This window comes from Engystomops pustulosus, chromosome 4 (genome assembly GCF_040894005.1).
Source record: "Engystomops pustulosus chromosome 4, aEngPut4.maternal, whole genome shotgun sequence".
Taxonomy (NCBI): domain Eukaryota; kingdom Metazoa; phylum Chordata; class Amphibia; order Anura; family Leptodactylidae; genus Engystomops; species Engystomops pustulosus.
In genome coordinates, this window is record NC_092414.1 from 121,573,785 (window position 1) to 121,586,835 (window position 13,051).

A 13,051-nucleotide genomic window follows, 5' to 3' on the forward strand; every position below is an offset into this window, starting at 1 on the left:
CATTTTCATTCAAAGCCTTACAGTTTGATGTTGATAAATTAATTGTAATTGTTCTTATGATAACTGCAGAAGTAGAAGACATAGAGGACTTCAAATGCTTTGTTAAATACACAATGGGACTAAATATCAGCCACACATCTATAACACAATATTATAGTACATGATAATTGTACTTAAACCCCAGTACAAAGAGTTGGAATAACGCGTTTCATGCTAGGACTTAGCGCTTCCTCAGATTCAGATTAAGCGCTAAGTCCTGGCGCGAAACGCGTTATTCCAATTTTTTATTGTAAGAACCTTTTATTGTTTTATTGCCATTTATGGCTTAAATAAAAAAAAAGCCTTTTTTAAGGAAAAGCTTTCGAATAAGTCAGCGCCTGTCTCATGTCCCAAAACTTGAGGAGAACATCAACGCACCCCATTCGGATGCTTTTGAATACTGTTTACAGGAGAGTAAACAGAGGGACCAGGCAGCGGCTTAGAGCATTGTTACAGGCATCAAAAGGAGTTGTGCCCTTGATGCACAACTCTCAGAGGTGGGTGGAATACCACAACACTGATATCTATATTATCAAGGGTAATACACCATAGGAGCGCTCTCTGTCTCCTCTTGTCTCTCCACTTCGTTCCTATATCTTGAGTACAAGGCATTGTAAGTCATAAAGAAAACAGTCAGCTACTGTTATCTCTCTCTACCAAAACACAAAATGTGTGTTTGGCATAAAATTGTAGTCCTATGCACAAAATATTGGCCCATATTTATCAAACTGCTTGCACCAGTTTTGTGTCAATGTTGTGTCCAAAACTGTGCATCTAAAGGGCTTTCCAATGTGGTTTTGCACCGGCCACCACATTTATGTAAAAAGTCTTGATAATTGTGGCACACGCCTATAAAACTGATTGCACCAGAAAAAAAACTGGTGCACTCGGTTTAAGCATAATCAGTGTGTGCAGGGTGTGCCAGATTATTGAAGATCATGCGACGGTCTCTATCAATCTGTTGCACTATGCACCCTATGTGCAGTTTTCCTCACTATTAATAAATGTGGGCTATTGTATCTATTTTACACGGTTTTGTGATAGGCGAAGTTCACACCTCATTTTTTGAATATGGGGGGGTTGATACACATTTGAATATGTAAAATCTGAAGAGTTCCTAGAGATATGTTTATGTTGACAAGTGCAGAGAGAATTCTGCTATGCCTATTTTGATGAATTTTTATTCATTTATATTTTTGCAAAGCACAATGTTTTGAAGGAAAATTGCATGAAACCGACAAAATAAAAGGGTTACAAGAAGCATTTGCACAACTGACTTTCCCCAGAAGTATGGTGACTTGACATGTTTTTTTAAAATAAAAGTTCACATGGCTAGTAGCAAAGGAGGATGATAGGAGCAAACACATTTCCAAAACTGACAGGGTTTCACTCTCATTTTCTACATTTTCATGGTGTCTACACAAAGATGAGTGAAATGGGAAAAACTAAACCTTACACACCTCAAATAACCCAAAGACAAAGAAAAACTTACTGGTTCTTTGGTGGTGGCACTTGTAAAATTCTCCATCCAACTCTGAAAATCTATTTTGACTCCAACAACTTAAAGAAAATGACATGAAATTTTTGAGGTCTAATAAATTTATTTTATGAACGACCTACCACAGAATCATTCCAGGAAAGTATTCTGAAGTGGTAAATTCTTTTAACAATAAGTAAAATATCAAATGAAGTTGTGAATCATTTTGTATCTGTTTTACTGTCTAAGCAATTACAGTGTAAAAAAGGAACTAACATAGCCAGTATGGTTCTAGTGTGAAGAATAAGATGTGTCCAGTGAATAGTTGTGGCTAAACACATACTGACTAATCAAAATTGTATTATCTCACAAAAACATTCCCATAAATATTTTAAGCATAGAATAATAAAATGATTCTAATGATTGAGCTAAGAAAGGAGCGAGGACTGAAATGCTCAAACAGTATAAAGTGGTTATAACTACTAATACATTTTCATGTGAAGAATAAACATGATATATACTGAAGTTCCAAGTAATATTTTGCTATAGCTATATTGACTAATGCACAAGTCATATATCTGCACATTGTTCTTATACATTTTTCCATGGCTTACATGGCTTTCCCATGCTTCACAAACATACTACTCTCCTTGTGTTTTCTCAACTAATTTAACTGTCTACTGAGTTTTAAAATTGATGGAACTGTGCTGCAGTTCTCCACACATTTATGCACAGATAGTGGCTGTGTCCCTACTGTACAGTAGGTAATTATTGAATGGGACACAGGTTTATATCAGTATTGCATTCCCTCCTTTTCTTAAAATTTGTACTAAAGCTTTGAACTTTCAACACTGCAAGTGCACCTTGCCACTAAAACATAAAAACTAAAAAATTGCCATCAACATCACCATATATAAAAGAATCTTGTCAAAAAGACATATTTGGCATTTTTTTTCCTTTAGCTTACTTTCCTATCCAGTCTTTCCTTAATATGGAAACAGATTAGTATAATGTGCTTTAGTCTCTGGGGCCGGCACTATGCCCGCTGGCTAATCTACTGTAGTAGTCTAAGTAATAATTTGTAGGTAAAACCACTTACCTGCAGGCTTTAGTAGTTTACCATCAATGGTTATTTCTACTGCCTTGCTCACCATTATTCCATTTTCAAAGGAGGCAAATCCACTTCCTGGAAAAAAAGGCATGTAAGTAACAATTTGGTCTGGATACGAAAGGACACATCAATGAATTATGTTAAAAAGGGTTAAATAACCATGTTATTTTGCATATGGCTACAGTGCTAAAGAATTAGCACTTCTTGTATCTGCTGCAATAGACAGATTTTACTTGAAATTAAGTAGCACAAGAAGTGTTATTATTAACTCTTACCACACCTACAGCATATTCCCTTAAGCTCTCTGAAGTGATCCAGAGACTGTCTTAAAGAAAATCTAACAAGCATGATAAACAAGGGACAGTGATACATCGATCCAAGCATTGTGATTGTGGTAATCTACCTATATCTGTTATCTATTGCCTCCATCCTTTTAAAATCAACCAGCCACCAAGGGAGGTAGGGCAAGAGGAGGGGGGAAACCTTTTAAAATGATGTAATGAGCCTGAACCTTTTTTAATTAAGAAAAGAAAAATATAGGGAAATAGGGAGAGATCTCTGAGGGGATGAATCACTATATACCAGTGTAACCCTGTAACTCTATGAAAGGTCTAGTGAAGCACTTGGTTAGATAAAATCCTTCCATTGACAATCAGTCTATAGCCTAGTGGATAAAAGGTATGGTATGAGAGTGGAGATTGTAAGTTCATATCCGGTCTGACCAAATAATTATTAATTGAATAACATTAAATTATTTAGAGACCTTGGGGGCTATTTATTATATGTTAGTGCTCGTGCATCAACATATGATAGCTCTTAGTAAACGCAGATAGTGAATTTTCACATATGCTTTAAGGATTTAATATTGCAGCATAAAACCAAATACAATGTTCTTTAACTCAGGGCAACAAGTAACATCAAAAATAACTGTCCATGCCAAATGTGCCAATGTGCCTGCAAAATATTAATTAATGGAGTATTTCAGAAATAAGCATAAATCATATACAAATAGGTCCTTCAAATATAAGTTAATATGTAATAAGTTTCCAGTGGCCATCTTGGTGATAACTCTGCCTACTTTAGAAAGCCCATAACGCTGGGTTCTTGTATCAGACGTTCATATTCCCAGAATAGCCCTTTAAATGCTAGTAATAAAATGTTCTTGGCCATGTGAAATCTTTACTCACTCATCTTAATAATTTGTTACTCAACAGTTAGCCAATTCCCCTAAAATTGAAATTGTAGCTCTTTATATAACACTATACATATTTGTAATTAATTCCAGTATAAAAACTTACTGTTAAAGTAAGGAGCAGTAAACACATAATTATCATTGTCCAAACTACGTTTATAGTAGCTATCTTCATATGTTTCAGGATCTTCAATCCAGTACTCTCCAGCACTTTAAACAAAGTATATAAACAAAGCATTAAACAAAGTATATGAAAAATTATAAATATCATCTTTGGTTACAAATAAATAAGGAATCTTTAAAGGGGTTTTACCATGAACACAAGTTAGACCCTATCCACAGGATAGGGCCTAACTTGCTGATTGGTGGGGGTCTCAGTGATGAGACCCTCACAGATCATGAAAACAAATGGTCAGATGGGGTCCCACATACCTCCGCTGAACCACTCATCACTCCGTCAGAGTAATGGAGCAGACGGCCGTGCAAGACTGCTCTGCTCCATTAATCTCTATGGATCTGACGGAAATTGCTGAGTGCCTTGCTCACCGATCTCCTTCACCATTACTGAGACCCCCACCAATCAGCAAGTTAGGCCCTATTTTGTGGATAGGGCTTAACTTGTGTTCGTTGGAAAACCCCTTTAAGGTGCTGTCTCATCTTAGGCTTTTATGACATAACCACAAGATACAATCGGGTCAAAGAGGTCAAGAGGTTGGTTCTTGAGAATATAGGTCCACTTATAGGTCCATTTGTCCTTACTGCTCAAATGGAGCAGTGATTAGAACTAACCTGATTGCTGTTATCAGCGATTCCTTTAACTAGAATGGAGAGAATGTGATCAGATCTGACCACCGCTTCATGTAAGCGGCAACTGAGACGGAGGTAGCTGGCTAGTATGAGAAATTAACCAATATGTTTCTTAGGCCATATCTTTTAAACACATTAAAAAAAACAAGTAGAAAACATATGTGGCTTGAAAAAAAATCCAATTACAACCTTATTCACAAAGGACCATATCAGACATAAAAGATGTTTAAAATGTACTCATTTAGAACTTTATGGAAGCAATTCAGTTATCCATATACTGCAGAGACAACTGGCCTGCTATATGGTTATCTCCATTAGCCTCGGTGGTGCTGATGTCTGACCCAAAAGTTGTATGACTGGGTATACAAAAGCAGCTTAGAGAGGAAGAGACTCTTAGAAGCAAAGAAGGGAAACAGAGTATTGAGAAAGACATGTGGGTAAAGGACAAGGTCCTTACACAATATTATTCTGTAATATGTACGTCCCCTAGAGGACTTGGTTACAGCATGATTGAAAAAACATGCTACAGGATGTTGTCAGGCAGCCAGGTAACCCTCCCTCCTGCAGTCAGTTTGCTGTGCCCACCCCCTGTATCTGGCATCCCAGCCCTGCCTTCTGAATGGGGAAGGGGGGGGGGGTTAATGTGAGGTCAGGCTCCCTTAAAAGGTGTTTTGTGGATGGATGAATCCAAATTCGAAATTCTTTTTGACCACCATGGACTCAAGAGCTTGTTACCATGTTCAGTTCAGCAACCTGTCTCTTTATTGCAGTTGAGCCTATGGCATGTGAAGTTTACATGTCTTGAACACTATCATGCTGAATATTTTAATGATGTATTAGACTAACATATGCTCTCATCCATATCTTTTAGGAAAAACCTTGCATATTTTAGCAAGACAATGCTACACCACATACTGTATCCAGCACAGCAATATGATTTTATGAAAGAAGAGTTCAATGCTACATCAGACACAAATGCAACATTCCTGTCTTAAAACTCAAAAAACCTGTCACTAAACTTCCCAGACATTAACAATTACAGAGTTTTGTTAAAATAAAATGGGAAACTTCTTAGAAATGTCCTGCTGACGTCAAGTCGTAAAAGTTAATACTTTTTCATAAAAGTCTCAATTAAAACATGTGATATGTGTTCTATGATCCATTGTAAATAAAAAACAATAGTAAATAATTGCATTTCATTTTTATGTATATATTTTAAAATTTTATATAGCATCCCAACTTCTTGAGGTTTTTTTTTTTTTTTTGTAAAGAGGTGAAGCTTAGTTTTTCGTCCACTTATGGCAGACAGAGCAGTTGGAAAATGATACTTCTGTCTATAAAGGTATTTAAAACATAATCATAATGAAAATAAGAATAATAAAAACATAAGTAAACCTATAATTAATGGCAGTTGTAATAATTGTTGACATGTATACTTTTTGAAAAGACAAATTATATGTAAAATTTAATGCATCATCTAAAATGTTTTTATTATTGCATCAGCCAATTTGCCCTCTTATGCCCAGTCTCTGTATACCCTTACCTTTTGGGATAAACTCTAGTAATTCCACCATCAGTGGCTACAAATCTAGCTATAACTCCTTTTCTAAAAACAAAGATTATATAAGGTTAAACATTGCTCAATAGATTAGTACATTATAGAAAAGATACATGGATATATAATCAAGTACATCAAAGAGTGAAACAAGGATGATTCCTAACTGCTAATCCAAATTATATATGTAAAATAAAAGAAATGTTATGTGAATGCATGTCCTGTTTATTCAATAAAGAGCTGAGGTGTACAGCCGAGGTACTGTAACTGTTTGCTCCTTACCATCAATTGTACCTCAGTTTGGGTTGATTATTCATGTGCATCCTAATGTCTACACTACACAGAGACTTGTTTTAATTCTACTAAAATTAATTACATGCAGATTATTGATAATTGTCAGAGTTAGACTATAACCTGGTAGTCACCTGTAAAGTACAACTAGTCCCGGTGGTGCATTGTACATGATAATATTATTAAAAATGTATCTATCTTTACAATTGGTGTTGTGTCTTTGACAGACAATTTAAATCACTAATTTCTCCAAACTGAATAACATTTGATAGAAGTTTTTATTGGTCAATCTAACATTTAAGATAAGGGAGGCAAATATATGGAACAGTTTTTATTCCAACTTCTTTTATTCCAACTTATAGTAAAAGGTAAAAGGAAAAAGGACTATTTTTCAAGCGTCTGAAACCTACTACAGAGCCAAAAAGTAATAGTAAACAATTAACAAACTGTCTAGCATGATGGTCAGAAATGTAGTGGACCCACTGGACCACTATGGACGTTGATGTATGCTGACACCAGGGAGGGGAGTCTAAGTGGCACCTGCACAGCGGGTTGGACTTGCTGCTTCGTGGTATCACCAGGTCACTCCACAGATGGTGGCCAAGGCAAGGTACAGAATCATAAGGCAGGCACAGAGTCGTGGTCAGGCAGAAGGTCAGGACAGGCAGCACAGGATCAGAGTCGGGGACATAACAGAAATTCTGGGCTGGCAGCAAAGGAGCAAAGTCAGGAACGGAGCTGAGGTCACAATGGGAAATCAGCATAAACGCAAGGGACATCAGGAGCAAATTTTCTCTAAGGCCCAAGACACACAGATCCGGCATGGGGCACAGGAAAAGGCTGGGAATTGATGTGGGAAGGAAGTTGGCCAGCACCAATCATTAGTGAGCTCACCCTTTAAATCTTAGACGGCTGGCATGCACATACCCTAGCAAGCAGGCACGTGCACGCCAGAACAAGGAGGCGGATGCTGGAAGGCGGCAGAGTAAGAGAATCTGCTGAGCTCCAGGGGCACAGGGAGGCAGATGGGTGCACCTGCGACACAGTATATAGGTCACAGGGGCACACCTGACATGATTTATTACATTTCTGACCATTTAGACAGTTTTGAGTAAGATTGATGGTAGGTACCTGGTCCTCCCCACTAAAATTAGGCAGAAATTTGTCTATTGGAACGAAGAGGGCTTTTGTGAATGTTTTTGTAAATAACTAATAATAAAAAATTGTTATGAATCACATAATCATTTATATAAATATTTTGGTAAATTGTAAATATTTTAGCATAATGCTTGTTATGATGGCTAAAAAATATATAAATAACCCTATTATATTATATGGGAAGAATACAGAACTTTAGATTTAACAGTCCCTATTTTTAACTTTTAACAGTCACACATTCACGGATCCCTTGTGTTTATAATGAAATTCATCAACAGAATAATAATCAGATTATTTCAACATCGTTCCCAGGATACATAAGTGTGACAGTTATGAAAATGTCTCCCTATCATCAGGTCCTACATGATTTCAACAGTCATCCAATTAAAAAAATTAACATCTTACGGTAAAGCTCCTTTCCAGTGAGTCTGCACCAGCTCATATGTAAATCCTGCATCCAATAGAGCTCTATTGATCAAGTCCTTATTGCCTGTTAAAAAAATATAATAAAAAGTTCAACACAGATATTTGAGAATGTATTCTAGTGTGCAAAATGGCCATAGTATTTTAAAATTTTATAAAGAAAGCCAACCATTTTTAAAGGAAACCTACCATTTCAAATGGTAGGGGTAAGCTATAAATACCGAGCACCATCTCAGGGTGAGCTGGTGCCGGTGCTTACTTTCGTTAGTGTTATTAACCGCTGTATCGTGGTTTTGACACTTTTTAAAGTTTATAGCAGAAGCTGCTTCAGAGCTGTCTCCAGCATTTCCTGTGTAGGCGCGCACACGGTGGTGCGCACGCAGCGCCGAAGCAGCTTCGGCTATAAACTTTAAAAAGTGTTAAAACCGCAATACAGTGGTTAATAACACTAACGAAAGTAAGCACCGGCATCAGCTCACCCTGAGCTGGTGCTCGGTATTTACAGCTTACCCCTACCATTTGAAATGGTAGGTTTCCTTTAACTGGAGGAATCTTCAAACATTTACACTGTAAACATTTTTTTTCCTAAGTCTTATCTTCTCTTCTTCACTTTTGGTAACCAAGAAAAATTTTACAGAAAATCCATTCTGGTAAATAAACAGGTAGGAAGAAAAAGTAGTATTTTAATAGGTCCATTAGCTGTTCAGTATTATTGATGTTTTAAAAAAACTTTAATAAAAAACAGCAATGAGCAATTATCTCACTGATCAATATGCATTCCAGTTAAAGAATAGTAAATGAAATACATAAACAACCCGGCTTAGTTTCATTTTTCAATTGGATATTTAGGAAAACATTGGGGCAGATTTATCAAGTGTCTGAAAGTCAGAATATTTCTAGTTGTCCATGGCAACCAATCACAGCTCCCTTTTAAAATATTCATGAGCACTGGAAAAATGAAAGCTGAGCCGTGTTTGGTTGCCACGGGCAACTGGAAATATTCTGACTTTCAGACACTTGATAAATCTGCCCCATTGTTTTGTACCGAATGATATAACCAGTACTAAATGTCACATAGTTTATCACACAATATTGTGTCTGTGGAAAACATATACAGATATTAAATACATAAAATATTGATTGTAAATTTCAAAGTTAATATTTTTCTTCAACATCAAGCATTTCTTAATAGGACAATAAACCTAAAGGTAGAGTCATAGAAAGTAGATGCCCTTTGGCCATATCCCACACTGATGACTGCTGCAATATAAACAATGCTCTTCTGAACCACATGAGGAATGCCAAATAACTCCAGGCACATTTAAGGAGATCATAGACATGCAACTTCAGCATCAGAGCATTATTAATTATTTACATCAATGTGGTCTGCATGCTAGTCAACCTGAAAGAGTACCTGAACACAACACCTTGCACAGGTGTCATTATCTTGCATGGGCCAAGGAGCATCTGTAATGTTGGAAACGTCAAGTACAGTCCTATGCATCAGACTCTATTGTCACCAGTGGAGACTTTGGTGGAGTTAGTGTTTTTACGAAATTTTGGCAATTTTGTATTGCCTAGACATACCTTCCCTATACTTTCCTATGTTAATGGTAACAGTCACGAGCCAATACTGCTTAAATAATATCATTATTCCAGTCATTTTGCCCCACAACACAGGCTTTATTTAATCATCATAGAAGATGTCATTGAAGTCACCACCATGAAGAGGCTCATAACTCTGTACCTCAGAACCTGAATTACATGAGGGTCGCCCTTCAAGAACAGTGTGATGCTACAGTATGCTTTAGCAGACAATGAGTGAACAGCATGATACACTGTATGATGGCATTGCATTGTTCAAGGCCACATACACTTAAATAGTCCACTTTCATGATTTAATATCACTGCTGCTTGAACATTTTGGGGTTTTCACTAGTTTCATCTGAAAGTAAAATATCCCTTTTTGTCAGTAGTGTATACCTGGATATTTCAATCAAATGAAAAGGTGCATAATGCCAATACATGCCACAGCACACAAATGCCATTGTTCACATATACACCCTCCAATGTTATTTTCACTGGAAGCTAACTAGAATTGTTTTGTTTGGAGTGTCATAGAAAATACAGGGAAAAAAAAACATTTTACTTTAGTGGAGATCATATGTAGAATGCATAGGTTGGATCCTATTTCATTAGGTGCTAGTGTCATATAGTAGCTGTGCATGCTACTGACTCACTGGGCTGCCCCGGAATGGGGATGATATTTCCAGATTCTACATATATAGTTAATTTGTAGTTCCCACTTACTTTACATCTTTTAAGTGGAAATTTGAAATTTAGAAAAAGTCAGCTACAAATGATCAATGATTCCCAAGGTCTCAGAGGATGCTTATTACAGATAGTGGATCTATATATACAGTATTTATTCTAAGCTAAGTGATGTATGAAGCAAGTGCATCATATTCATAGTAATGGAGCTAATGATGAACATATTATTTTCATTATTTTCAGGTACAGTGACAGTTAACAGTGACTAACAAAATGCAAACTTTGCAAATAAGGACAATTACTTGTCTGAATAGGAAAATGTCATAACTCCTTTCATGATAAACAGTTTACATAACTTCCTGGTATTATAGTTAATATTTTAGATAAAGTTCAACATCATAACCTATGATACTTCCTGACTAGTGATATAAGGAAGGACAGAAGTCACTGGACGCATGAAGAATAAAAGATAGCTTACTGTACATATTGTTTGTTAAACAAGGAGGAAATGTGAAATAATGTTGCACTAAACATTTCATCAGAATTAACGCTATCAATGTCTGTCATATCACAAATTATAGGTGCTCTTTTATTTAGTAAGATTTTAAAATGGCTTTTATTAGTAATTATTAGTATTTAAAGAGCATTTTTATTGCTTAAGTAAAACAAATACAAATAATAATAGAAATATTAGAGGGATATTTGTTAGAAGTATATGAGATCAAAAGTGTTCTAGTTGCACATGGCAACCAATCAGAACTCAGCTTTCGCTTTCTCACAGCAGTTTAAAAAATGAAAGCAGAGCTCTGAATGGTTACCATGAGCAACTAGGACAGTTTTACTCTCAGACACTTATCTTAATATTTCTTTTGTTAATTATTTTTATAGAACATGTTTTGCACTAAGATGACTGACATAATTTGTAGTCTATTTGTACTGCCCAGGGCGAGTCATTCTTTATCATGGGAAATAGACTTTTACTAATTAAACAATTATGTTTTACATTTTGGAATGGTTCAAAAACTTTATTTTTTTAAGGTTACTTATTTCTTATGACTTCTCTGAAAATTGAATAAAATTAATTGTTCTGTGATGTAAGGATCACTCCCTGGTGTACACCACCTTAATGATACTGTGTAGATAGGGACAGGTAAAAAGAAGTGAGTAATAGCGAGTGGGTTTATATTAAAACATAGCTTTTATTGATATAATATAAGATGGAGTATAGATTCTCCAGAAATCTTGTCACATGAGTTTGACACTAGTCGGACGCTATGCTTGGCGGCAGTTGCAAGAAGAGCAAGCAGACAGTTTGAGCTGGCACGGAGCTTTGATCTAACACACTATCCTGCTGTTGCCGACTGTATGTAGGTGAGACCATACACATTAAATATACTGACTGTCCCTCGTATCACTATCCCTAATCCACCGTGTGGATCATAACTGTCTAGCACATTTCTAGGGGCCAAGACTAGAATTTACCTGCTTGGTAGGTAGAAAGCGCCGCCGTCTGATACATACAGCGACCATGGCCAGCACCAATCACAGGTGTTAGGGGTGGGTGTTTGTGGGCTCGGCCTGTGAGCCCTCTTCAAACACCTGCTGCCACATCATGAGAGAACATCATGTTGCCACAAGGGATTGAAATAATCAAATTTCAGGAATGCTATAAAATATTTAATGTTATCGTATAAATCTATTTAAATAAAACCAGTCCCTTCAGGAAGGGTATAACATGTCCTTTCTAGAGTTCTCTCTTTTATGTGAAATTTCATCCATTTACCTATAAAAGTCAGGCAAATATGACTATAAGTTCTATAGTACCTAGAAACAAGCTTTGTGTATCATTTTAAAGATAAGGGTCTAATCTTTAAGATCACATCATGGTTAATGGTTTTGTAAGCTACAGAACTGGGAACACAGACAGAAAAAGACATAGATAAAATCAGTAGTGGATTATAATATAGGCAGTTTGGGTGGTAGCCTGGGGCCCAAGCCTTTTTGGGGACCCATGGCCACCCAAACCACCAACCAAATTTTATAGTGAGAAGGACCTTCACCAATGAAATCCCTGTGAATCTGTTCATGCTCTCAATACTAATGTACACAACACACAAGAGCCATTTCAGGACCTTTGAAAGTCCTCCCAAGGTCCTGTAACCACAGATTAAAAGCAGACAGTAGGAACACATTGTCTATTCTCCAAGAAGCTTGGTTCTAATACCATATGTAGGAAGTGATTTCCAGCCCAGAGCCCATGACTTAATCTGCCCCTAGATAAAATGCAAGCTACAGCCTATTGATGGGATCTGAAAGATGAGAAGCTTATCTTTAATATGACACCTGTTTCATGGTACTATAGAATGAAAAATAGGGCATCTGAAGTGAAACTCCCCCTTCAGCCACTAAACTTGACTCATCTCATGCAAAAATGAGGTGAGAAGAGTCGCCTAATCGCCTATGTTTGGAGTAGATATTTTATAGATAAAAAGGTGACATTTTACATAAAAGAGGGAACTTTAGAAAGGACATTTTGACCTGATGGTGATAGGTTCCCTTTAATAACAAAAATACCTAATATGTTGTGAGTAGCAGTAGATAACAGAATGCCACAACTAGACAATTACTTTTATTATATTAAAGGTCATTTAATATATTTAGTATATAATAGTTTATTTTGGTTCTGGATTTCAAAGAGATTCTGTACTAAGTACTTTCTTGGCACAA

The 13,051-nt window shown here is 36.4% G+C and overlaps 1 protein-coding gene across 14 annotated transcripts in view; it reads right to left on the reverse strand.

Moving 5' to 3' along the window:
- CACNA2D1 (calcium voltage-gated channel auxiliary subunit alpha2delta 1) overlaps positions 1-13,051 on the reverse strand; it is a 472,576-nt gene that overhangs the window by 33,113 nt on the left and 426,412 nt on the right. For all 14 annotated transcript variants that reach the window (XM_072147264.1, XM_072147265.1, XM_072147262.1 and 11 more), the window contains 5 exons: positions 8,036-8,120; positions 6,170-6,232; positions 3,926-4,029; positions 2,616-2,702; positions 1,532-1,599 (listed from right to left, as the gene is read on the reverse strand). In XM_072147264.1, coding sequence (XP_072003365.1) covers positions 1,532-1,599; positions 2,616-2,702; positions 3,926-4,029; positions 6,170-6,232; positions 8,036-8,120 — 407 coding nt within the window. The remainder of the gene's footprint in view (positions 1-1,531; positions 1,600-2,615; positions 2,703-3,925; positions 4,030-6,169; positions 6,233-8,035; positions 8,121-13,051) is intronic.